General features: G+C 50.6%; 1 protein-coding gene across 1 annotated transcript; it reads left to right on the top strand.

The window, feature by feature from the left end:
- The first annotated feature begins 111 nt into the window (after window positions 1-111).
- MMP2 (matrix metallopeptidase 2) lies at window positions 112-27,341 on the top strand. Its single transcript, XM_027516538.1, has 13 exons — window positions 112-612; window positions 3,786-4,012; window positions 4,997-5,145; window positions 6,206-6,334; window positions 6,554-6,727; window positions 9,305-9,478; window positions 10,341-10,514; window positions 12,683-12,838; window positions 14,071-14,206; window positions 18,433-18,569; window positions 20,041-20,200; window positions 24,552-24,661; window positions 26,425-27,341. Exons 1-13 carry the CDS (start codon window positions 457-459, stop codon window positions 26,526-26,528), a joined length of 1,986 nt encoding a protein of 661 aa, XP_027372339.1. The 5' UTR covers window positions 112-456; the 3' UTR covers window positions 26,529-27,341.

Below are 27,341 nucleotides of genomic sequence, written 5' to 3'. Positions count from 1 at the left end.
GCTAGCTGAGGGGAGAGGAGGCGGAGAAAGGAAAAGAAAGGAGAGAAGAGGCGGAGGGCAAGAGGGGGAATGGGGCGGAGAGGGGCGGGCCCGAGCGCCCCTCCAACCACACCCGCCGCAGCCCTGCCAGCGTCCTCCCAGCCCAGCCGGCCACATCTGGCGGCGGCCCTCCCTTGTTTCCGCTGCATCCAGACTTCCTCCGGCGGTGGCTGGAGGCTACGCATCTGGAGCTTTAAACATAAAAAGGCTCTGCCAGGACTGGGCGAGAGCAGGCGGCGGCGGAGCGGGCTGGGGGCCGGGCCATGCTCTGCTGAGCCGGGCAAAGCCGAGGAGACCGAATAGAATAGCCCCTCGGAGCGCAGCGCCGCGCGGGGGAGCAGGCGCCAGCCAGGCGGCGACGCGGCCACACGCACCGAGCCTGCCACCCCCGGGCGACGCGCGGGGCCCGGGAGCGCAATGACCGAGGCGCGAGTGTCCCGGGGCGCGCTGGCCGCCCTTCTGCGGGCGCTCTGCGTCCTGGGCTGCCTGTTGGGCCGTGCCGCCGCCGCGCCGTCGCCCATCATCAAATTTCCCGGCGATGTCGCCCCCAAAACGGACAAAGAGTTGGCTGTGGTGAGTTGCGACGCTAGCCTCATCCAACCAAGTTTAGAGAAACTTTGGAGCGGGGGGAAGGGCCACCCCTCCCCCCACCCCATGGTGGGCTTACAGTGTGGGGGAGGGGCTTCAGTAAACCGCGCGGGGTGGTCTTTGGACCGCCGAAGGTGGGATGGTGGAGCTGCTGTAAGAGGAGAAGGCCTTTGATAAACAGCTTGGCAACTTTCAGGACCCAGAGGGGGGGCGCACCACCAGCAGGGTCGGGAACCGAGGTGCTATGGCAAACCTCTGGAATGGGCCCCTTTTGCAAATAACAAGGACATTGTCCAGGATCTGGGATTTGGCAACAGGGGGGCGGCTTTGTAAACAACTCTTGGACACATCTGGGGGGCTGGCTGACAAAGCCAGTTGGCCAGCGTCCTTGGAGGACTTTGGCAAAAAGCCTGAAGGGGTCTCTTTTGCGAACAGTGGAGGATCCTTGAAACCCCTGTTTAGGGGTTCCATTTTAAGGAAGAGGGAGCCTTTGACACACAATTTGGATAAAGCTTTGCACACGTGAGGGTGGGAGCTCTGGGCAAAGCAGAACTTTGGCCAACGTCTAGGAACCTTCTGCACACATCTGGAGAGGGGCCCTTGGACCAACCTCTCAGGAGTCCTTTTGGCAAGTATTTGGGGCCGATGGGAAACGACCAGCGCATCTTTTCTCAGTGGCTGAATGAACAAGTTGGTCAACGAAGGTCAAGGGTTGGACCTCAGAAAGTTTCCTCGAACTTCTCCAAAGGAGTCGGACGACGGAGGGAGAGAACTGGCCAGCAGGGCGGAGGGAGGGGCAGCACGAGGGCCCCGGCGCGTGGGGCGGGGGCGGACTGAGCCCGGCTCCGACGGGAGAGCAGCCAGGGAGCCCTCCCTCCTGGCGGGGTTCCGAGCTGCGGCTCAGACGTTTTGAGAGCGCGCGAGTGCGCGCGCCTGGCGCCAGGGGCATCCCGGCCAAGAGGTTGCACAAGCAGGGATGGGGGCAGCGGAAGGGCACTCCCCCTTCCCCCGTAAGCACCTCGGGCTGGGTCTGGACCCCTCAACACGTTCCTTCCAGCGCACATCTGCCAATTAGTTGCTTCAACCACCCTTTGTTGTTGTTTAGTCGCTGAGTCAACCGCCTTAGAAAGCCCTTATCCTCCCCACACTGTCCAGGACAGGATCGTCAAGCCCTTGGTCACCTGGTCACCCGGGGAACTCCTTCTCAAGCTATGACACCAGCCCTGCCCCTTTTCCAGCATCCAGGTCTCTGCCTTTTTTGGACAAATGGAGCTGGTCTGCATAATGATGGGGCTGTGGTTGAGGGCGAAGGTGGAGCTTTGGAGTATCAGTCACGAAGCTACCTGGGCCCCCACACTTTATACAATCTATGGAGGTCCATGTTGCCCAGAGACATACAGTGGGGGGCTTGAGAAACCAAACTTTGAACTTAGACCACCTGACTTCAAATCAGGGGGGTGCACTAACCAACTGGCCTAGTAAATCTTGGGCAAGTGACTTCTCTCTGAGCTTCTCCTGCAAACTGAGGGTAATAAGGGTTCCTGTCTTGGGGTTAAAGGAGCGATAATCTTAGGAAATTCCCTAGTGGTCCAGTGATTAGGACTTTATGCTTACACTACAGAGGGCACCGTTGGATCCCAGGTGGAGGAACTAAGATCCTGTGTGCCTCGTGGCATGACAACAAAAAATAAATAAAGGAAAATAAAGGAGAGGTAATCTTAGACACTTTGAAGGGTACTTGGGACATGGAAAGCACTCAATAAGTGTTAGTCATCATATGTTATTATCGTTTATTATTAATATTATTATTATACCCTTTCTTTCCTCTTTCCAAACTACCCTCCTAAACAAGGTTGCTACTGCTAACTGCTAAGTCACTTCAGTCATGTCCGACTCTGTGCGACCCCATAGATGGCAGCCCACTAGGCTCCTCTGTCCCCGGGATTCTCCAGGCAAGAATACTGGAGTGGGTTGCCATTTCCTTCTCCAATGCATGAAAGTGAAGTCGCTCAGGCGTGCCCGACTCTTAGCGACCCCATGGACTGCAGCCTACCAGGCTCCTCCATCCATGGGATTTTCCAGGCAAAAGTACTGGAGTGGGTTGCCATTGCCTTCTCTGCCTAAACAAGGTTAGGGCCCCATTAATAAGGCTCTCCCCACCATTCCTATCACATATTTAATTTTTCACTTATTTGTGATCCGTCAGCCTCCCTATACTGGGCTTTGAACCCTAGAGACTGAGACTAGAAACATCTGTCATGCTCACCACTTGACCCTCAGCCCTAAGACTGGGCTTGGCACCTGATAGGTGTCAGAAAGTATTTGTTAAATAAATAGATGAACTGATTGGTCTCTGACCCCCTGCAAGGGACTGTTTGGTTTTGGCCTGCATTTGGGCTGAGCCAGCTGCACAGTCACAGAGGGACGGGATTGTTTTCTTTGGGAAAATGGCAGATTCAGATTTGGAACCCAGGTCTGTCTCTTGCTGGAGCCCAGGGCACACAACCCTTATAAGAAAAGTGAGGGAAATAATCCCTATGTCATCAGCATTTTGGTGGATTAAAAGAGACAATGGAGGTAAAGAGAGGTGGTAGAGAGATAACAGTTCTAAGCCTGGGCTCTGGAGCCAGTTACTTGGGTCCCAGTTCAGTTCTGCCATTTAAGAGCTGGTGATCTTAGGTAAGTTTCTTAACCTCTCTGTGCTTTAGTATCTTCTTCTGTATGATGGAGATAGTTATACTGTCTACATGATAGAAGCTATGAGAAGTTTTGTTTTGTTTTGCCACACTGCGCAGCGTTGGGGGGATCTTAGTTCCTGGACCAGGGATCAAACCTGTGCCCCCTGCAGTGGAAGCAGAGTCTTATCCATTGGGCCACCAGGGAAGTCCCTGCAGTGAGCATCAAATGAGTTAACACATGCTGACATCAGTACCTGGGCATATAGTGGGCACCCAACATGTACTCCCAAACCACAGTATCTACAGTTTGTATGTCACTCGGCTAATGGGAGTGTGAGGCCATCTGGGAGTGTGTATGTCACTTAACCAGTGGTTTGGGAACCTGGGACTCTACCCAGTGCCCTGGGGTTGCTGATTCCTTTGGCCAATACTATACCATCCTAACATGGCTGTTTGTGCCTGGGTCTTTATTTCTTCCAGCAATACCTAAACACCTTCTACGGCTGCCCCAAGGAGAGCTGTAACTTGTTTGTGCTGAAGGACACCCTGAAGAAGATGCAGAAGTTCTTCGGGTTACCCCAGACAGGTGAACTGGACCAGAGCACCATTGAGACCATGCGGAAGCCGCGCTGTGGCAACCCCGACGTGGCCAACTACAACTTCTTCCCCCGAAAGCCCAAGTGGGACAAGAACCAGATCACATACAGGTGCCAAGGCAGGGCGGGCCCTGGTCCAAGGGATACTGTGTCTCATTGGGCGTTGTCTTCTCCCCTCTCCGGGGACCCAGGAGGGATCTTGGGAGGACTTGGCATCCTAAGGAGTTTGCGTACAAAGTTCTTAGGAATGGAGTCAAACGGACCAGGACTTGAATCTCACCCTTCCTGGGTGTGGGGCATTGAACTACTTCCTTTTCAGTGCTCTGACCCTTGACTTTCCACTCTACAAAACAGAATTAAAACAAAACCTTATTTATGGGTAGGTTGGGAAGTCGACCGCGTACATAAAAGGGTTTCACAGTGTCCAGCACATAGTGAGAGGGGGTAGCCATTCCCTTCTTTAGAGGATCTTCCCACACTAGGGATCAAACTTGGGTCTTTTGCATTGCAGGCAGATTCTTTACCATCTGAGCCACCACAGAAGCCCATAATCAATGCTAGTCATTGTCATTATTAGATGAGGTTATTGAGTGGGTAATGAGAACTTGATGATTGGTTGCTATTGATAATTGGGTTTTATGGTATAGAGTTGTTGTAATTGGTTGTTAATTGGGCTGAGAGAGCTCTGTTCTGTAGGGCTCATGCTGCACTCCAAGGATGACATCTCTGCGGGGTCCCGGAATGCACTGTTTACATTCCTATCCGTATGGGTTGATCTAAGGCTCCGCAGGACTTCAAGGCGCTCTAGTGGGCTCTTCTCCCAGAAAGCTCTACTTAACATGTACACACATGCCTGCGTGTGCATCCACACACATGCCTGCGTGTGCATCCACACTCATGCACACACTCATGCAGACACATACCTGTCACATGTATGCACACATTCACACACCTGTGCACACGCACCCACCATTGCACTCACACACAATCACATATACACACCCTTGCACACATACATACACATTTGTAGGCCTAGGCATACGCACATGCCTTTGCACACCTGCACACACTCACATGCACTTTTGTTACCTCCAGGATCATTGGCTACACACCTGATCTGGACCCCCAGACAGTGGATGATGCCTTCGCTCGTGCCTTCCAAGTCTGGAGCGATGTGACTCCGCTACGGTTTTCTCGGATCCATGATGGAGAGGCTGACATCATGATCAACTTTGGCCGCTGGGGTAGGCGGAGGAGGGGCGCAGGGGGTCAGTGTAGAGATAAAGGGGCAATCTGGATATTAGAGAGGCATGGGGGGAGTCTCCTTTCCAGCTTAGCTAGGAGGGTAGAAGATGCAGACACTAGAGTGGTGTAGACTGGAGCAGACATGGGAAAGCCACATTGACGCGAAGTGGATGATCTGACTCCCTGGAGGTGGTGTGACACTGAAAGCAAATGGTCTCCCCACACTGTCCAGTATAGTAGCCCCTGGATCCTCAAGGCTACTTACTCTTAAATTAGTTACAATTAATAAAATTTTAAATTCAGTTTCTTAGTCACACTAGTCAAATTTCAAGGGCCCTGTAGTCACATGAGGCTAATAAGTTGGACAAAGAACATTCCCATCACGGCAAGAAGTTCTGTTGGATGACACTCGTAGACGCTGAGGAACTCTAGATATGAAAGTGGGTCGGATACAATGGACCAGTGTAGACTTGAGAGTAAGCAGAATGGATGCCGGGGTCTAGGGCACCATGTGGGTTGGGGTGGGAACACAGTAGTGTAGACATGAAGGTAAGCAGTGTAGACATTGTGAGTGGAAAGTAATGAGGGTAAGTAGCACAGGAGACACTGCAGGTATGTGGGTAGATGGTATGGCCCTGGGTGGCAAAGTGGTTATGAGGGTTAGCGTTGTGGCCATTGGGAATAATATGACTTGAAGGGAGGTGATATGGCTAAGAGAGGATGTGAAGGTAGTTGCTATAGACACTGGGGACAGCGAGGGTGGTGGCGAGGAGACTGGTGTGGCAGTGTAGCTATGTGGGTAAGTGTAGCGTCATCAGCAGTAGTGTAGACAATGAAGGCTGGTGGTAGAGATTCTGAGGGCTGTGTAGACCATAGGATGCTGACAGTCAAGTCAGCAACACTCTACTGGCCTGCTGTGTCCTCAGTCCTGGATAATCCAACAGGGCGAGGGAAGGGGTCAGAGGGTAGATGGGCTGAAGGGCCCCAACCATGGATGAGATGTGGCTGGGGTTCAGCCCCCAATGGGGTAACTAGAAGCTGAGATCCAGTGTGTTTCAGAGCATGGAGATGGGTACCCTTTTGATGGCAAAGACGGGCTCCTGGCTCATGCCTTCGCCCCGGGCCCTGGAGTTGGGGGAGATTCCCACTTTGATGACGATGAGCTGTGGACCCTGGGAGAAGGACAAGGTAAGAGTATGACCATCTACATGCCTGAGCCTCCTCGCCGATTTTCTGCATGCCTCCCTGTCACCTAGCAACGAAGACTGTGGCTTCCCTGGCAACTGTAGACCCCTCCATCTGCTCAGGTGGGAGGGGGAGGGAGGTCACACACCCCGATGAGTCACAATCCTGGTCTCCAAAGAAAGGCCTAGAGAGATTCACCCTCCACCCTGTGTGGCTCCTCAGTGGTCCGTGTGAAGTACGGGAATGCTGACGGGGAATATTGCAAGTTCCCCTTCCGGTTCAACGGCAAGGAGTACACCAGCTGCACAGACACAGGCCGCAGCGATGGCTTCCTCTGGTGTTCCACCACATACAACTTTGACAAGGACGGCAAGTATGGCTTCTGCCCCCATGAAGGTGAGTGTCCTCCTGGCTTCAGGCCTTGACCTTCCCAGCCTCTATACTCCTCAGGCTTGGCACGGCCAATTAGCCAGTGTCCCCTCCACTTCCTTCAGCCCCCACATCCCAATTTGAGCCATCACTGTGCCCTTCTCATCTGTTCCATTATTCACTTAATACTTTCATTTATTCACTTCCTTTTTTAAGCTTCACCATTAGCAATATTTTTGAACTCATTAGTTTGATGTGCTAATTATTTTTTCCAACATACATTAAACTGAACTTAGAATGATTAAAATGCCCAATGGGTCTCTTAAGAACTACTTTCTACCCTCTAGCAGAATTGGAGGTTCAAGGGTTGAGGAGAGCCTTGGGATGAATCAGAAGCCTAACAATGGGATTGGTACTGAGGCCAGTATCCAACCTGGCTTGGGGACACCGACCTGGGGGATTTCAGCCATTGCTTCTGGTTCTGATGCTGACTCTGTGTGTCTGGGGGCTGTTCCATCTGCCTTTCTTGGTCTCCATCTATCGTGGCTTGTGGCTGCATCTCTGGGTCTTGGCAAAGGCATCAGGTTTGACCTAGTATTTATATGTGTGCTTTTGTCAGTGCTTGAGACATAAGCTCTAGATATTTTGAAACAATGTAGAGGGAATTTTTTTTAAAGGGTGAGGGTATTGACATATACACTCAGTTCTTTTTAATTTATCCTTGACGTACTTCATAATCAGAAATCATGAAAGGACAGCATATATAACCTTATACTCTTATCAAGTCATCATGTTTAATGATTCAGGAGGTTGAAAGCTGAGAAGATGTGGAGAAAATGTGAAAAAGTCCAAAACCTTTTAAAATACCTTTTTTCTTTGCTAGTCCATAAAGACTCCTTGATCTATATATACCTCTGTCTTCTTAGCTGTAATTTTACACGTTTGTGAATCTTTCTGACGTTATTGCAACTGAACCCTAAGTACCAGCCCTGTTGACAGAAGGAAAGAAACAAAGAGCTAGTTAAATGTGTCCCTGTTTACGCTTTTAGTACCCAAAACTCATGCAATACTTTTTTATTAAGTAAAGTTCAAGCCATTGGCCATTAATAAGTCAGAAATACTTAAAACCAAAAATATTTAATGTATCTTGCATTTCCCAGTAGGGATTTGGATGGCGTTAACCTTCCATGTGTCAACCCCTGTGTTTAGAACAGAATGTCTTGATAATAGAAGGGAAACAGCTGTAATTCATAAGTTGAGGAAGGGTTTTTCCCTGTTTGGGACATTAACCATTGGCTTGGTCCTTAGCCAGATGTAAGTACGCACGGCATGCACGTGTTTGGGTCTTGGGGCAGAAGTTCTGGTTACTCAGCCCCTCCTGACTGCTGAGTCAGTGTCTGCTTGTCTCCATCCCTTTGGGGGCAGGATTTGGGAAGAGATGGGGGCTTCCTGGGTGGTAGAAATGCTGCTGATGGGAGGCCAAAGGTGGAGACTGGTCTCCATTGAAGTTAACACTTCGCCTTTCCCATTTCAAGGCCACCAAGGCAGCTTGTCTTCTTCATCAGCCGCCTTGTTTCTGGCGTTCCAGGAGAAGGTCTCTGGGTTGGGGAGAAGGGAGCAGTGAGGGTAAGGGGCCCTGAGACTTGTGGGGGTGGCCAGGGACTGGGCTTGATTCTGGCCATGGTGGAGTTAATGGGGGCTGGTGAGGTCACCTCTGGCGCCGTTGTTCACAGATGGTCCTTGTTACGCACTTGTGGTTTTGCTAGTTGGCAAATCCAAAGACACACCATTCTGTAGCTTTGGGTGGATGAGGGTGCGGGGCAGCAGGGGGAGAACCCAAGATAGACAAGCCCAGACTCTTAATCCCACTGTCTCCCCTGAACCCTCCAGTCATGGCCCATGTCTTGGGGTGGTCAGAGTGGGAGCCTGGGGTGTGTATTAAAAGGTTCGCAAAGATACCACCTCCCCCTCCCGCCCTCCCTCTCCTCTCCCTCCTGCAGGGACCACAGCATCTGGGAAAACGCCTGGGGTTGAAGGGAGGTGAAGTTTTCTCTGTGTGCGCAAGCGTGAATGACAGAGTGAGGAAGGCAGAGATGGAGATCAGTGTGTTTTGTAGTTCTCAGTTACAACCCTCATCCATCTAGGTGATCATGAGTAGTTCTGGAGCCAGCTTTCTTCAAACCTCAGTTTCCCTCTCTGTCAAATGGAGAGATATTGCCATCCTGCCCACCTTGGATGATATATTTAGCAATCTGCAGGGATGCAAGCATCAATCAGGCAGAGTGGACTGTGACCCTGGGGCTGGAGTAGGGCTCTGGAGGCGCCTACCATGTGCCAGGGGTTAACTATTTTATTGCTGAGACAGAGGGGGGCGATCCATAAGGTCCAAGGAAAAGGCTGGGGCTGGCAAGGGAGGAAGGAGTATTTACCCCCAGAAGTTCAGAGAAGCAACAGTTTACCAACCAGTATAGATTTTTTAAAAATATTTTATCAATGCTATGACTTCCCTGGTGTGAGTGGGCAGGTGGGCAGCCAGCTCTGCATTCACACAGGTGCCCAGCGGATGCTCACATTCGCACCCTCCCCCTCTCTCCTGCACCCCAGCCCTGTTCACCATGGGCGGCAACGCCGACGGACAGCCCTGCAAGTTCCCGTTCCGCTTCCAGGGCACGTCTTACGACAGCTGCACCACGGAGGGCCGCACGGACGGCTACCGCTGGTGTGGCACCACCGAGGACTACGACCGCGACAAGAAGTACGGCTTCTGCCCGGAGACCGGTGGGTGTCGCGCCTCTCCCCACCCTCTGATAGCAGACCCACGAGAGCCCTCCCCACCCCGCTTCCCCAGGACAGGGGTGCTAATCAGGACGCTCAGCGGCTGGCCCAGCATGGACACCAAAGTCAGAACAGATGTTGGGCACCCACAGCCAGTTCAGCTGAATTGGCTGGTGATGCTTAGGCATCACCAGCCTAAGCTGGTTCAGGCCCGCCCAGGACTCCCTCAGAATGACCTGCACTCCCAGCCTCCCTGGTCTTTGTCTCTTCCTCCCCCTCATCCCAGAGTCTCTCTTCCCTGCCTCTCTTTGTCTTAGTCTGTATCTCTTTTGATCTTTGTTTTTCAATAAGAACTCCTTCCCTCCCTTCCTTCCTCCCTTCCTTCAACAGATATTTGCCGAGTCCCTGCTCTCTGCAGAGGACACAGGTAAGTCTCCCACTGGCCCATGTGTGATGGAGCTCCCAGTCTTGGAAGGGGTGTTGGCATCCTCAGCTCTGCCCAGCTTCCTCTGGCCCCACCATGGCCCCACCCATGGAAAGCTAATTTTAAAAGCTCTGGAGTCTGGCTGCCTAGGTCTGCATCCCAGCCCTGCCACTTCTCAGCAGCACTGCCTAGGCAAGTTACTTAATCTCTCTGAGCTCCAGTCTTCCCATCTGTGCAATAGGAGATAATCTAGGGTCCCTACCACACAGGGTTGTTTAAGAGGGGCCAAGATGTGAGATGTGTATAAAGCCCCTGACCCAGTGGCCCGGACAGAGCAAGCACTCAGTAAGTCTGGTTTGTTAATATCCACGTCCTGTCGTTGCTCCTGGTGGAGGCCTCAGACCCCCTGCCTTCCGCTGACCCATGTGCCTTATCCCACAGCCATGTCCACTGTGGGCGGGAACTCGGAAGGTGCCCCATGTGTCCTCCCCTTCACCTTCCTGGGCAACAAGCACGAGAGCTGCACCAGCGCTGGCCGCAGTGATGGGAAGTTGTGGTGTGCGACCACCTCCAACTACGATGATGACCGCAAGTGGGGCTTCTGCCCCGACCAAGGTATGAGGAGCCCTGGCTTTAGGTCAGAGAAGCCGCACATCCGGCCCCGCCCATATGTGGGCGGGGAAACCGTCCAGAGTCCCCACCCACCTCAGCCATAGGCACCGCCCCCTAGACACCCACCTACCGGCATCTCTACTGCGGACCCTCCCACTCACCAGAGACGCTGCCGTTCCTAGTGGGGACCGCTTGCCTGCTTAGCCCCGCTTCTCTGGGCAAAGAGGTGGCCTCCAAAATAAGACCTGATCCATCCCAGTTCCTGAGTGGGAGTCAGTTTTCCCCAGCAGATGCTGCTTTCCTTTCCCACCTCTTTACCGCTCCAGGTGGGTCTGTCACACTCCCAAACATTTCAGTGCTCGATACAGGGAACCCTGCTCCAGAGAGATGATTCTCCTGCGAGACATTCCCACTCCAGCAGAGAGCTGCCTTCAGGGAGCTGGGTGGGCAGAAGAGAGGAATACAGTAGGCACCTCATCCTTGCTCTCCCCACCCTCCACGCAGAATGGGGAAGCCCTCACGGCCCTCCCTGCCCCATGGGCACCATCCTTTGCCAGGTTGTGAATGGAGGAGTCCTTGTCAGTAATGGGTGCTGAAAACACAGCTGCCAGGGACAGCTCTCTGCCTTCCAGGGCTCACAGGCTTGAGGGAGAGAGTAACCAGGAGACAGGCTGTGACCTTACTGTGTGGTCACTGCAATGAACAGGATCCTTGAGGGCACCGGGGAGTCACTCTAGGCTGCAGGGCCCCGTGTCACTGGGTTCAAGGACCCAGATGACCAGGTGAGAATGCTGGGCTGGGGCCAGCCAGTATTAGGGCAGCCTCTTTTTAATGACAGAGGCTGGCCAAGGGAATTTTTTTTATCCTCCCCCAAGTGCCATGCTAAGACTTACCCTGATTTTACCTGCTCTGCTCCAGCCTCTATTTAAAGGTGGGGTTCTCCACCTGCCGGAGTGATTTAAGACTCCAGAGCAGGTATAGTGTACTTGGTTGGGGGAGGGGGCAGTGTATTAGTGTCCTCTTGCTGTTGTGTAGTTGCTAAGTCATGTCTGACTCTTTTGTTATCCCATGAACTGTAGCCTGCCAGGCTCCTCTGTCCATGGGATTTCCCAGGCAAGGATACTGGGGTGGGTTGCCATTTCCTTCTCCAGGGGATCTTCCCTACCCAGGATCAAACCTGCATCTCCCGATTGACAGGTGGATTCTTTACCACTGAGCCACCAGGGAAGCCCGTTTTAGTGTCCTAGGGCCGCCATAACCAGATGGCTTAAAACAACAGAAATTTATTCCCTTCTGAGTCATCCAGAAGTCTAAAATCAAGGTGTGGGTAAGGCCACGTTTTCACTAGAGACTGTATCACTCCAATCTCTGCCTCTGTTCTTTGGCCATGTACCTTCTAAGGACGTGGGTCACACTGCATTAAGGGGCCACCCTCCTGCAGTATGGCTTCATTTTAACTTGTAGCTTAATTTATTTGCAAAGACAATATTTCCAAATAAAGTCACAGCCACAGGTATATGAGGTTAGGACCTGAACATGTCTTTGCAGGGACACAGTTCAACACACAATCGAGTGCAATGATAGGATTTGCCCACTGTCTGGCTTGAGCCTGGGCAACCACTCCAAGTGAGCATCATTTTACTGCTTCCCCTGGGTTTCCTTTTTGGAGACTCTGCAGAGCAGGTTTTGCTCTTGTTCTTTATAGAGAAAACGAAGAGCCAGGTAATGGGATTTTTAAACAAACGGGCCTTTAAGTACAGGATTTGCCAATGCTGCGTGCTCCCCTCTATAGCACATGTGCAGTCCACATGGAAAGGGATGAGGGGACCTGGGTTGACTCTAATTGAAAGTAAAAGGTGTGGTCTGTTAACCCCAGAATTGTCCGAAGAAGAAAACATCAATATGTGCCACCTCCATGCTCTGAACCCTACCATGGAGATGTCCTCATATGTCCCCATTGTCAGAGCCAGGCCTGACTACTACTACTTTTTTTTTGGCTGCACCGAGTCACATGTAGTATTTTAGTTCCCCAATCAGGGATCAAACTCGTGCCCCCTATTGGGAAGCCCAGAGTCTTAACTATTGGACCACCAGGGAAATCCCCTGATCTGACTTTGTCCCTTATCTCTCTCCCTGTCCTTCTGCCTGCCTCCCCTCCCTATGGCCCTCAGGGTACAGCCTGTTCCTGGTGGCAGCCCATGAGTTTGGCCATGCAATGGGGCTGGAGCACTCACAGGACCCTGGAGCCCTGATGGCGCCCATTTATACCTATACTAAGAACTTCCGCCTGTCCCATGATGACATCCAGGGCATCCAAGAACTCTATGGTAAGCCTCAGCTTGGGGTCCCTGGGGCAGGGGTTTGGGGAGGTCGTGTCACTGGGGGTAGGGTGCCAGTGGGGGGAACCAGCCAGATCTGGGACTGCAGGAGACAAGGGCAGCAGTATTAACCTGGTCTGGGGATATTGGAGCATTACTCTAAGGCCTTCGGACAGCCCTTTCCTTTCCAAATAACACCAGTGTCTGAGCCTCACTTGGCTCCCCAGAGCCACGCCGCAAGGCAGGTGGGGCAGAAATGGGCTCTCCATTTTCTAGGTGAGTCAGCTGAGAAAGGTAACTTTCTGGCCTCAAGGTCAATGAGGTTTACGCATCCAAGTGAGGTTTAGAATCCAGGAGAAGTATTAATAGCTAAATACAGGGTAGAAATTCCCAGCACCTGGAATGACCTTAATGATACAGGAGTGCAAAACTTCTAGTTCTCCAAACAATTCTTTTATTTTAACGTGTAGTAGGATCAGTACAGCTAGTACCTGGAACCACTGATTTATGTATATTAATGCTTGCAATGAGGCTAAAGTTTACAAAGTGACTCCATTTTTTAAAATAAATCAACGTGTAATAGTACTGGCAGCACTTAGACAAGGCTGAAATCGTGAAAATGGTTCTGGAGCGAAGAGGTGTGGGGAGCACAGAACTTGGGAAAGAACTGCAGTAGAGTGAGTGAGTGGCTCTGGGTTCGAGCGTCGCCTCTGCCACTCACCAGCTTCAAGGGATGGAGCCGGCCTTTACCTCTCTGGACTCAGTTTCCTCACCTCTAAATGGTGGCTGGTTACCCTCAGGAGTGAAGGAGGTGCCTGCCACACCCCCAGTGCTGGCCACACGGTCTCGCCTCTGACACTGACTCTCTTGTGGGCTCAGAAACCTGGGCTTTGAGTTTAAATCCTTGGGCAGGTCATATACAAAACTTGTCTGGGTCTCAGTTTCCTCATCTGTAAAATGGGAGTAAAGATGATGCCTACCTCTTAGGCATATAGAGAGGAATAATTCAGGGGATGTTGGGGAAGAATGTTCATACAAGGTGAAGGACCACAGGATTCTGGTTTCTGTTCAGTCTCCTTTCCAAGTGCAGGCCTCTTCCCTTGTCTTCCCTGGGCTGACACCGAGGCCAGAATGCTATTCTGATGGTCTTTAGCAGATTGGGTAGGCCGGTCTTGGGGCTCAGCCTGTGGGGGAGAACCCCTGGGGCTAGGGAGAGTCTGAGGTCGGGTGTCTTCCCCCAGGGGCCTCCCCTGACATTGATACTGGCACCGGCCCCACCCCAACCCTGGGCCCCGTCACTCCTGAGCTCTGCAAACAGGACATCGTCTTCGACGGCATCTCTCAGATCCGTGGGGAGATCTTCTTCTTCAAGGACCGGTGAGTGTAGGAGCTGGCTTCCTTGCCCTCTGCCCTGTGTCCATTATTCTCTTGCCCCCATCTCTTGCTCAAGGACCCCACTGGGGGCTTCACAGAATGACCGGTATGAGACCCATTTTTGCTGCATGTCCGACAGATTTCGGTGCTACCACAACAGGCACTTCCTGTGCTGTTTGCTAACCTGTGGGTCTCCTCGGTGTCTCAGCTTCGGGCTGCAGTATGCATTCAGGGATGGTCTGCATGTCACTCCCTCTCCTGGGGTTAGCGGTTACTCGTGACAGATGGCAGGAGCACAGGAGGCCAGATCAGACCACACAAATACATTTAAGGCCTCCAGTCTGAGCATATTTGAGAATACTTCACTGGCTGAAGCTACTCACATGGCCAAGCCCACTACCTACTCTAGGGGGTGGTACTGCACAGTCATGTGACATCACACATGGATGTAGATTTCTAAAACAGGGATGGAGGGAAGACTTAGGAACAATGCATCTACCATAGACCTTCTCCTGGAATGGCCTTGACCTCAATGTTCTATGTTTGGGGAACAAGTCACCACAGGGCAGAGAGGTGGTGTCCTTCAGGCTATAAATAAAGGCCCGCACTCAATCCACCAGGGCTGTGATTCACCCAGCTGTCCTAGAGGCAGGCAACAAATCTACAACTACATTAAAGCATCCATCCATCCATCCTTCCATTCTCCTACCTATCCATCACGCATCTATCATCCAGTATCCGCCCATCCATCCATTATCTGTCCATCCATCATCGTTATGTATTCATGCGCATCATCAAGTCATTCATCATCTGTCCATCCATAGAGCGTAATAGTTGGGAGAATGGTTCTGGAGCCAGATTGCTTAGGTTAGAATCCTGGACCTGCTACTAACCTGTTGCATGATTACAGGCAAGTTAATTGTGTATCTTTTTACCTCAAATTACTCTTTTGGCTCAGATGGTAAAGTGTCTGACTGCAATGAGGGAGACCCGGGTTCAATCCCTGGGTCAGGAATATCCACTGGAGGAAGAAATGGCAACCCACTTTAGTATTCTTGCCTGGAGAATTCTATGGAGAGAGGAGCCTGGTGGGCTACAGTCCATGGGGTTGCAAAGAGTCAGACACAACTGAGCGACTTCACTTCACTTCACTTCACTTCACTCCACTGCACTTCACTTCACTCATCTCTAAAATGGGATTAATAGTCCAACCTATCTCATAGGGCTGTTTTGAAGATTAGATGAGCTTAGTGCTTAGAACAATGCCTGACACAGACTAAGTGTGTTCAATCATACTAGCTGTCCTTATTGACAAATAATTACTTGGCTTTTACTGTGCCAAATCCTTTGCTAAGTTTTGGGATCTGGGAGTGAGGTGTTTTGTGCTGTGGGCAGAGGGGCTGCTTAATGCCTGGATTGTTGTTTTAGTCACTAAGTGGTGTCTGACTCTTGCTACCCCATGGACCATAATTCACCATGTTCCTCTGTCCATGCATGTCCAAGGCAAGAATACTAAAGTGGGTTGCCATTTCCTTCTCCAGGAGATCTGCCCCACCCAGGGACTGAACCCACGTCTCCTGCATTGGCAGGAGGGTTTTTACCGCTGAGCCACCAGGAAAGCCCAATGCCTAGATTAGTGTTCTCAAAAAAAGGTCAATGAATCTCCCCAACAAAAATCACTTAGAGTGTGAGGGTTAAAAGTTTCTGCCCCCACCCTCGGGCCCTCTGACTGGAATCTCTGGGAATGGGTCCCAGGCATGTACGTTTAAAAAAATTTCCCCATGAGAAATTTCCCCTGGTGGTCCAATGGTTAGAACTCTGTGCTTTCACTGCCAAGGGTGAAGTTCACCCCCTTGCCAGGGAACTAAGATCCCACAAGCTGCAAGGCACAGCCAAAAAGAGAAAAAAAAATTTCCCCAATGATTCTGATGCACATTAAAGTTTGAGCGCCACTCGTCTGGTTTAGGGAACAGAGGCAGAGAGGACCGTCATGGCAGAATGAAAGAGATGTGACGGCAGAGGTAGTAGCACAACACTTTGTGGACACGTCTGAGTCCAGGCAGGCTCCGCAAGTGAAGTGATACCCAAGCGGGAACATTAGAGGAGAAGCAGGTGCAGGTGGACGTGATGGGGCTGGCAGGGTGGGAGCGAGGTTGAGACAAGGGAATTGCAAGAGCGAAGCTGGAGAGATGCAAAGTTACTGGCTTATCCCAGGAGAGCCTGGTGAGGCTGAAGATGTTCCAAAAACTCTTGTGAAGGGGGTCCTCTGCTCCAGGCATTAGGCTAGGTGCTGGGTGGGGGGTGGGAGGAGTGGGGCAGATGCCACAGAGAGATGAGACCCATAATGCACTGAGAAGTCAGGTCCATCGGTCCACGAATGCCCAAACCAGGACATGTAACAACAGATCTCAGTGTGTACTGCAGCCCTCATTTAAGGGATGGGGAAGAGGTGAGCCCAGGGAACCCATGCTCTAGCACCACCCTTGATCTGCTGCACTTCTCCTTAAGGAGACCTTGACCACTCTGGTGGGTCTGAGTACAGAGCTGGGAAAGGGTGTGGTGCCTAGGCCCAGGTCAGAGCCATCTCTGGTCTGACACATCCCACTTTCTTTCAAAAGGAAGTTGATGAGTGTTTAATGGGCTCCTTGAATTGATCAGTAAGTATTTAAACACTGACTATATGCAGAAATTGGTGCTGGACATTGTGGGGGACTAGAAAGGCAGTACTGAAGGATAATTCAACTCCAACTTTGGAGTCAGATCTGGATTTGAATCCTGGCAATTCCACCACCTCTCTGAGCGTCATTTGCCAAGTAAGGATCGTGGTACTTTCCCGTATCAGGATGTTTTGGTCGTAAGTAACAAAGAATCCCAACTCAAACCAGCTTAAACAATGGAAAGAAATTATTCCCATGTGGTACAAAGTCCAGGGGTAGGGCTGCCTCCAGGGGCGGAAAGAGGGTCACGGATTCAGTGATTTTTTTTTGTTTACTACCGTCCTTGGCATTGACTTCTTCCTAAGGCTGAGTCCCTTGGGGTCACACGATGACTACCAATGGCAATTGGGGCTGTAAACTTCCTTGCCCACATGCAGCAGAAGAGAGATTGAGAGAGAGAGATCTCCAGATGTGAAATACAAGTGTATGTCTTCAATATTATTGTGCCAACATAGGACATACGGCCACTGCTGAATCTATAACAGTTGCTGGGGAATGCTAAGCTCTGATAGGATTAGATCACTGGTCCTCAAACTTTGGCACGCATTAGAATCGGCTGGAAGGATTCTTAAGTCACAGATTACTGGGCCCCAAGCCCAGAGGGTATGATTCATGGGTCCTAAGTGGAGCCCAATAATTTGCATTTCAAATAAGTTCCACGTGTTGGTCTGGAGATCTCGCTTTGAGAGCGGGTAGCTTAAACTTATCAAAATGGGGACTGGATCCATCTATAGGAAAGGAGGGACCGTAAGTATGGGTATGTTGTGAGGAAGGATTATAGGGAAATAAATAATAGGTGCTGGGTAGACCACCAAGACTGCATATTATTTTATAATATTGTAAGGCTGACATTTTACAAGCCACATGAAGTGCTTGGGACTTAGTAGGCCCTCAATAAATGAAGGCTCTTTAGTACTCCTGGAGGAGGAAATGGCAACCTGCTCCAGTATTCTTGCCTGGAAAATTCCATGGACAGAGGCGCCTGGCAGGCTACAGTCCATGGGATTGCAAAGAGTCAGATATGACTGAGCAACTGAGCATGCACACACACTTTATTACTCCTGCCAAAGTGCATGAATCCATTTCAATTCGGGAAATGCTTTTGCGTGCCATAAGCTCCTGCCTCAATTGACTTCTAATCTGGCAGGAAAGATAAAACACTTAAAAAAAAAAACCAAACAATCAAACTACTGTTACAGGCACTTGGTGTTGCCAGTTTTGAGAGACTCAGAGTGGGGAGAGCACAGTATGGAGAGAGAGGTAGTTAGGGAAGGCTTCCTGGAGGAGGGAGCAGGAGGGGGAGCAAAGTGGTTGCTTCTCTGCTCTGGCTTCTTGCTGAGGGGACTCTGCTCATTCTCCAGTCCTTCTCCACCCTTCCTTTGATCTTGCCTCCCCTCTACCCCGCCAAGGAATTATCCTGGGATGTTTCTGAGTGGGCTTGGGGAGGCATGTGTGGTTACAGCTGCAGAGGGACTGAAGGTGTGGTTTCCTGTGTCCCCTTCCCCCACCCAGATTCATCTGGCGAACAGTGACACCACGTGACAAGCCCACAGGGCCCCTGCTGGTAGCCACATTCTGGCCTGAGCTGCCGGAAAAGATCGATGCTGTGTACGAAGACCCACAGGAGGAGAAGGCTGTGTTCTTTGCAGGTCTGTGGGAGGGGACCTTCTTGGCCCTCAGCTCCAGGGGGCGCTGTACCGGGATTCCTGTACGCTGGTGGGTGCTCCCCTTAGTTACAGATCTACTCTTTCAACCATCATCTGGGAGATTGGTTAGACATCCAGCATCAACCAGCACTGGCTCACAGAATGAACATTTCAGTAACCTTTTACTCACTTTGTAATCTTTTTGATTCCTTTTCCAAAGGAAAATGACACTTCAGTGCTACTGCCTTTAATACCTTCCTAATGCTAGTGCCTTCGGCAGATGACAGTTTTAGTTAGAATTTTTTAAACACTGATTTGTTTTTATTTTTAATGTTTACACTTATTTCTATAGACTTCAAAATGAATTCCTTGAAAGCAGAATGTTGAATTAAGTAATAGTACAAGGAGACTCTTGTTTAGTTGGTAAGTTATATCTGACTCTTTCCAACCCCATGGACTGTAGCCTACCAGGCTTCTCTGTCTATGGGATTTCCCAAGCAAGAGTGGAGTGCTGTTTCCTTCTCTGGGGGATCTTCCCAACCCAGGGATCAAATCTGCGTCTCCTGCATTGCATTGGCAGGCATATTCTTTACTACTGAGCTACCAGGAAGGCCCATGAGGAGTCTCTATAAGTGGTAAAAATCATTGAGGTAGGGTCATATGGGCTTCCCAGGTGGCTCAGTGGTAAAGAATCCACCTGCCAGTTCAGGAGACACAGGTTTAATCCCTGGGTCGAGAAGATCCCCTGGAGAAAAATGGCAACCCACTCCAGTATTTTTGCTGGGAAATCCCATGGACAGATCAGCTTGGCGGGCTGCAGTCCATGAGGTCACAAAAGAGTTGAATGTGACTTAGCAACTGAACAACAGCAGCAGGGCCACCTGGGTAACATCTGGGAAACCTTGCTCCTTTCCTCTTTATTCGAGCGCCTCCCATGTCCCCAGGGCTGCAACTCTTGCTCTCAGGGAGCTCATGAGCCAGGAGGGGAGACAGAAAAACAGGCTGTTAGGGGATTCAGGAAGAGCTGTGGCGGTTAGGGGGGTGAAGGCTGAGATGGGGACACAGGGACAGCTTCCTTGACGCTGAAGGCTCAGACAGCGCTGTGGGTGCATGCTGACCAGTGGACCCCCCAGCTCCTCCATCCCAGAGTGACCAGGGCAGCTGCTGGCTCACAGGGGACCTGGGTGCAAATTAGAAAAAGGTGCCTCTTCACGGCAGTTGTGGCACTTAGAATCTCTGACTTGATGAATGAAGCCAGGGTGGGAATCATTCCTGCTCACCTTCTTGGCCAGGGACCTTCCATAACCAATTTACGAAGCCTTACATGGAGGCCCCAATTCTGGGCACTGAATCCAGAAGTGAGCAGAACTCGTGTACCCGTTGAGAAAGGCCACAGTGGGGTCGCTGGCAGATTGGTGGTGGGAGGAACAGCCTTGAGCACTTGCCACCAACGCACCCTCTGCTTCTACCCAAGGGAACGAATACTGGGTCTATTCAGCCAGTACCCTGGAGCGAGGGTACCCCAAGCCACTGACCAGCCTGGGGCTCCCCCCTGGTGTCCAGAAGGTGGATGCTGCCTTTAACTGGAGCAAGAACAAGAAGACGTACATCTTCGCCGGAGACAAATTCTGGAGGTAAGGGAGGGTGGTGTGAAGGAGAGCCGCACCGCCAGCCATGTCAACAGAGAGAAAACACTGGCCTTGAGCCTCTTGGGTTGAGTTCAGAGGCTGGTGGGCTGTGGATGCCCCCTCTCTGGTCTCTAATCCGCCAGGGCTACAGGCCCTCTGAGCAGTCACCAAAGGGCGAACTATTCTTGGGCACGTTACTGGTACAGTTCTGGTTAGGGCCTCCTTTCCCTGCTCAGAAGTCTTTGGATTGGGCTCATGACTGTCTGGTCTGGAGCCTTGTATTTTAGGGTGACTCACTGAAGAAGGGGGTAATAAAAATAATAGCTGCTACTTTGATCCTATGTATGAGGTGGGTATTATTATTCTTCCCATTTTATAGGTGAGGATATAGGTTCAGAGAGTTTAAGTATCTGGCTTAACGTCACACAGCCAAGTAGTGGCAGGCTGAGATTTGAACCCCAGAATTCTGGCTCCCAGAGAACATGCTATTCTCCACTTTTCTACACTATACCTGAGGTAGTGGGGTCCCAAGAGATGGGAGTGGTGGAGGCAGGGATGGCAGAGGGCAAACACAGGATGAAAACTGAGACGGGTACCCACAGGAGCTAGCATCCAAATCTGGCCTCATTGGAAACAGCGGCACCCTCTGGCCCAGCTTCCACAGGTCCCCTGGCTATGGGGGCAAGCTGGCAGGAGGCCAGTTTGGAAGCATGTAGCTCTCTGCCCCAGCTCATCTAAGGGAAGGGTCTAGGGACTTCCTTGGTGGGTCCAGTGGCTAAGACTCTGTGCTTCCAATGCAGGGGCCCCAGGTTCAATCCCTGGTCAGGGAACTAGATCCCACAGCCATGACTAAGAGTTTGCATGTTACAACTAAAGATCTAGCCTGCTGAGACTGAAAAAGATCCTGCAAGCTGCGACTAAGACCCAGTGCAGCCAAATAAATAAATATTTTTAAAAATAATTTTAAAAATAAAGGGAAGGATCTGATTCTAAGAGACCATGGTCAGGGCTGAGGGCCAGGGAGTCCAATACCCAGGAAAGGTTACTGAGAGGCAGCCTGGATCTCAGGAATTTTCATTACAAATCTTCCCATTTCCTAGATGAAGAAACTGAGGTCCAAAGAGATGAACTAACTTGTCTAAGTTATTTATAGGCAAGTGTTGTCTGCTGATTACGCAGATTGTGGAATTTTAACTGCTTCTTTTGCCGTCTAACCCCAGGCCCCTGGCACTGTACCCTCAGGGTTATTGGGTCGGTGGAGGAGTGGTCTTCCTCTTTGCCTCCTAAGCATTCTCGTTCCTCCCGTGCCTACATCTGAACCTTTGCCACTCCTGGAACAATCCTGCTTCCCTCCAGAGTCCGCTGTCCTCCCCCGTCCTCCCCACCACCCGCCCCCAGTTGCCCTGCATTTAGAAGCTGTTTATGTCCCCAGCTGCCGTGTCAGGGTGGAATTCCAGACATATTGCTAAGATACTTAGCAACTTAAGCTGAATGATATCTCAAGCCTCAGGAAAGGAAACAGCCAGAAAACCACAGTGCTCTGCCCACAGGCTCCAGAACACTCCCAGGCACATGCCCGTGCTGTGTGGAAAGGCATCTCGGCACAGTAGTCACTCTGCATCTCCAAATCTTAGAATCAGAGAGCCCTAGTGTCTTTGAATCACAGTGTTGAAAGGACATTTATAATCATCCTGCAGCACACACTGTGAATGTAAACATATGGGAACAGACGTGTCCGTGTGTAATCATGAGTATTGCTTGCCTGCGTGCATGCGCACACACACACACACACACACACACACACACTGATGCTCAGGCTATGCTGGCATCTTGCTGGGTTTTGGGCAGAGTTATCTACTTTCTAGTCCTTTTCAATAGCAAGCCTACCTGCCAAAGCCTAGATCTGGGATGGACAGCCTGTTCCACAGGGAAAGCTCTGTAAATCTTCCTTAAAAGCAGCAGAACTGAAACATCTATTGGAGGTTCTGGGTGGGGTTTCTAAAGGAGACAGATCTTTTTCCCAGGAGAGGTAGTTAATGAGCCTGAGACACTGGTCCTGGTAGAGTCTACAGAGGCCCAGGCTTCCTTGCTGGAAAAGGAGAAATCGCTCCAGAATGATACAGGACAAGGAGCTGCTTCCAGCTTGGGCAACCCCAGGGAGTGGTTAGCCCTTGCTTCTATAAGCTTTCACTAAGCCCAGAAAAATGCATTCAGTATCTCCTATGTGCCAGGCATTTACCTTGGTGCTGGAAGATAGTGGTCAAGCAATAGGCGCTCTCTGGGACTTCCCTGGTGGTCCACTGGTTAAGACTCTGTGCTCCTAATGCAGGGGGCATGGGTTCGATCCCTGGTTGGGGAACTAAGATCCCATATGGCAGAGAAATCAATATAGCACAGAACTTTTTTTAAAAAAGGAGAAAAAAGAAATAGTTGCTCTCTGCCTGGTGGAACTTACAATATCATGAAGGGAAGAGATATAAACACGTACAAATAAAATGGTGATGGTTCTCACGATGGCCCTGTACCACATCCCGGGCTATGCATTTCACCTGTATTTCTCACTTAGGGCAGCCACGATTATTAGGTGCGTTTTCCAGGTGGCCTCAAGGATATACCTTTGAAAAATCTCTGACACAAATGTCTGTATTCGTAACACCTACTCTCTACACTACAGTTCTACAGCCAGAGAGGAGAAGGTCAGAGGGTCACAGAGAAAGCTTTCAGAAAGTGTCCCAGTGAGCAGGAAACACCATAGGAGGAAGCTCTGGGGACAGAGAGTGAAGACACATGGTCCTGTTCAGAGCCGGCATCTTCCGATGGCTCCATGCTGTATTCTTCCTGGAGGAAAAGAACTTAGAAGCACATTCCTTCACTTCTCTGAGCCTCAGTTGATTCTTGCCCTCCCTGCGTTCTGTGGGTAGAGTGAGAAAGAAATGAGGGCAAGTTCAAGGGCACATAGCTCCGAGCCATTGTCACTCCAGAGAATGTAGTTACAGGGGATGTGGATAGGATCCTGGAATTTTCCCAAGCTGGGAAACTTGGTTTTGGTACCTCAGGTCACAAGGAAGCATGTTAGGTTTTGCAAGAAGTCTCATGACAGAGATGGGATTAAGAAAGGCATTTCTGGCAGTTCTGAGGGTGATGGGCAGAGGGGGAAGACTCCTGTAGAAGGGGGCTCATAGGGGAAGCTGTTTTTGGCGTCTGGGATTGGAGGCTGGCAAGCTGGCTGTGGAGAAGAAAAGAGTCAGCTATGAGGCTGGTACTGGGCTGTCACCAGAATGAGATTCAAACACAGATCTATCTAGAAAATTAGCACCATGAGGGTAAGATTTTATCTTGTTTATTACAATATCCACAGCGACATAGTGGGAGGTCATTAAATAGTTGCAGAATAATAAATAGATGGAGTGTAGGTAGAGAAGCAGTGGAATCAAAATGACCTCAGCCTTTTAAAAGTTCTCCCAAGATTAAAATGAAAAAGACAGATGTTGCTAGCCAGGAAAAGAATATGCCAACTAATACTCCAGGTATTTACACAAATTAAAGGCAGAGCCCTGGATAATGACTTGCCCTGGGAGCTGCCGGTGGGCCTGAGATGACAGGAAGTTGCTCTGTGACTCACAGGGCTTGGGCTCATGCACCACCTTGTACTGTAACCTCATGTCTCAGCCGAGATCATTGCCCCAGATGTGGACTGTCAGCTCACTTGACAGATGAAGCAGCAGCATTTTTTCAAGCCGAGCAGTGATGGGCAGGACCTTGTCTCTGGGCTTCCGGTCCAGTGCTCTTTGTACTGCAGCAGAGTTTCTAAGGGAACTAACATTTCTCAGATACTGTTAAGCATTTTGCATGTGTTATTATTCCATTCATATATATGATAATTAAATATCAATACATTAAATATAGCCCATCTAACAGATGGTAAAACTGAGGCTCAGAGAGGAGTTTGCCACCCTGGAGCCAGTCAGGCCTGAGTTGGACTCCCACTTAGAAACTGGGTCCCCTTTTTAAGCCTCTGGTATATTAAATGAGTATTATGTAGTAACTGTCATAGGATTGCCATAAGGATTGACTGAGAAAGTATATGGAAACTTGGTAACACACTGTTTAAACGTCAGTAATAATTATAAGATTGTTTTTACGGGACTGTCCCAAGTCACCTAATGAGTGAGTCGTGTAATTAGGATTTACCCAGGTCTGACTCCCTGCCCCTCAGCTCCAGTCAGGGGCCTCCCTGAAGGGTTAGAGCTGGCCTCCCAGGCTCACCCAGGAGCCATCAGCCGGATCCTCTGGTTACGCTGGGGCAGGGCTGGCCTTGAGGGAGCCCACTCGTTCACCATGGCCATTCTCCTTGCAGATACAATGAGGTGAAGAAGAAAATGGATCCTGGCTTCCCCAAGCTCATCGCCGATGCCTGGAACGCCATCCCTGATAACCTGGATGCTGTGGTGGACCTGCAGGGCGGGGGTGAGCTGCCCAGGCCTCTGGCCGCTTTCTAGGACTCCCTGCCCCCAGCCAGGGCCCTGTTCCTCACAAGCACACACTCCCTCATTGTGTGGGGAGGCAGGCGGCGCCCGGGGAAAACAAACCAGCCCCTTCAGCCCAGCGCTGGGAAGGCATCCAGACCCCTGACCTCTGTTCACTCAGCTGGCTCCAGGCAGTAAGACCCAGAAAGGCCCCTCACAGCTGCAGAGCTTGGAGCCAGAGAGCGGGGAGGAGGGGAGGCCTGCCGGGGGCGAGAAACCTGGGCTTGGTGCCCTGGATTCATTCTGGGGTTTGATCCAGGCCCTTTTGGGTTCCACAGGAGGCCTTGTGACCGCCTCCCGTTAGCAGAAGGATGGCTCCATTTGAGACAGGACCAACTTTGTCAGGCCCTGATGCTGAGGTGGCAAAGATGGCCCATTTGTCTCTGTTCCTTTGCTGCATAAAACAACCAAACCAGCAAGGGCTAGAATTTGGAGTTTGGAAACCAGATTCCTGAGGAGTCTTCTAGGAGGTCTCTAGGGCCCTGGAAATGAGTCCAGTTTGGCTTTTTAGAGGAGATTTCAATGAAATTTCACAAAGATGCTTTTTGAGCTCCTATCACATGCTAAGCACATGGCCCTGACTAAACCTCTCACATGTCCAAGAAAAAGCAGGGTACAGCCAGGTGTCAGGTTAAGGATTATCTTCAGAAAGAAACATCTGTTGAGCACCTCCTGTATGCCAGGGGTTTGAAAAGAAGTAAATGAGGTCATATGTGTCAGGAGTAAGAAATTCCAAAACCCTAAGGGGCCAAGCTGGTGCATTAATGAGTGAAGCAGGCAAGGCAGACAGCGGGGAGTGATGTGGTCTGTGGAGCATCAGAGAGTACATGGCTTGTTTTCTGGGGACAGCTGCTTCTCTGCTTCTGATGATCTCTGCCCTGCAAGAAAAGGGGAGCAGGAACAGCAATCTAGTAGTTAAGAATCCATGCTTCCACTGCAAGGGGGTGTGCAGGTTCAATCCCTGGATGGGGAACTAAGATCCCACATGCCACCTGGTGCGGCCTCCCAAAAAAAGAGAGAAAAGGGGAATAGTGTTATTAGATAGTCTAGCTCTTTTAAAAAGAAGTGATAAATCTGTATTTTCATATGAAATTTCCAGATTATTCAAAACAAAACAGAAAACTTGTGTGGACTAAATAAAACCCATATGTGGGCCATCTGAGAGGGATAGCAGTCTCTTGGTTTGCCACTTCTAGGAAAGCAAAGTGGTGCTTGTGCTCAGCACAGTGCTATTATTTATATTAATCATAGCATATATCATCTCATTTTATCATCACCATAATCCCTAAGAGGTGGTATCTTTAGCCACATCTCAAAGATAAAGAAACAGGGACTCAGAGAGTTTAATTCCTTCCTCCAGCCTCCAGAGGGGTCTTCTGTGATTTAAAAGTTTCTTCCTGGGGACCTCCCTGGCAGTCCAGTGGTTAAAACTTTGCCTTTCAATGCAGGGGGTACAAGTTTAATCCCTGGTCGGGGAGCTAAGATCCTATATGCCTCCTGGCCAAAAAACCAAAACATAAACAGAAGCAGTTTTGTAACAAGTTCAAGAAAGACTTTTAGCAATGATCCACATTAAAAAAAAAATCTTAAAAATTAGAAACATCTTCCCTATGACAGGCAGACTTGTAAAGCTCTCAGGAACCTTCTCTGTGCTATAACATCTGAGGATGGGTTGGTCACAAGCTCTTCTTTTTCTCATTCCAGGTCACAGCTACTTCTTCAAGGGCGCCTATTACCTGAAGTTGGAGAACCAAAGTCTGAAGAGCGTGAAGTTCGGAAGCATCAAATCCGATTGGCTGGGCTGCTGAGCTGGCTCCGCCTCCCCCAGGGCCTGCCCCTCCATCACCTGCTGCACACCAGGGCCTGAGCACCAGGGAAGGACCCGGGTGGGCGTGGCAGCCCTCAGTTCTGTAATTAATCAGCATTCTCACCCCCACCTGGTAATTTAAGAAACCCTAGAGTGGCTCTGCCCTGTGCTCAAGTAAAGGTGCTGACTGTACTCCTCCTGGGTGTCCCTCCCCCTCCATATCTCACCGGCCCTCCAGAGCCACCCCCAAAGAGATGCCTTGAGATTCTCAATGCAGCCATGCCTTGGGGCTGCCTTGGTGCTGCCACACTTCAGGCTCTCCTCCTTCCACAACTTTCTGTGGCTTTACAGCACCTTGGGAGCCAACAGAGACTACGTCGAGAGGGCACTGGTGGCCCGACAGCCTGGTCTGGCATGGGGCAGTGGGAGTGGGGCACCGTCAGGTGACCACCCCAGACATTTGGCCTTCTCCCTGCTGGCTGCCTTAGAACTGTCCCTACATTAGCAGTTTGCTTTGTATGCACTTTGTTCTTTTCTTTGGATCTTTTTGTTTTTTCACTTTTCCACTATGACATTGCATTTCCGGACGGAAGGACTCAGGTTGTCTGAAGTCACTGCACGATGCATCTCAGTCCACGTAGTGATGGTCCCCTTGGTCACTCTCTTTAGTTATGTCCCTCCTCTGTCACTTCCTTCACTGGATGGAGGAAAACCAAGCCATGGCTCCCCCTGCCCAGCCCTGCCCTCCTGTCCCTTCAACAGTTTCCCCGTGGGAAAAATCAGTGAGTACGAATAAAGACACTAATTGAGTGGA

The sequence above is a fragment of the Bos indicus x Bos taurus genome, chromosome 18, assembly GCF_003369695.1.
Source record: "Bos indicus x Bos taurus breed Angus x Brahman F1 hybrid chromosome 18, Bos_hybrid_MaternalHap_v2.0, whole genome shotgun sequence".
Taxonomy (NCBI): Eukaryota; Metazoa; Chordata; class Mammalia; order Artiodactyla; family Bovidae; genus Bos; species Bos indicus x Bos taurus.
This window is presented reverse-complemented; position numbering and strand designations above follow the sequence as displayed.

Excerpts from the sequence above, each read along its gene's own strand:
- MMP2 (XM_027516538.1), top strand. The coding sequence starts at position 457 with ATGACCGAGGCGCGAGTGTCCCGGGGCGCGCTGGCCGCCCTTCTGCGG. Across the intron at positions 4,013-4,996 it reads AAGAACCAGATCACATACAG|GATCATTGGCTACACACCTG; the intron begins GTGCCAAGGCAG and ends TGTTACCTCCAG. Across the intron at positions 6,335-6,553 it reads GACCCTGGGAGAAGGACAAG|TGGTCCGTGTGAAGTACGGG; the intron begins GTAAGAGTATGA and ends GTGGCTCCTCAG.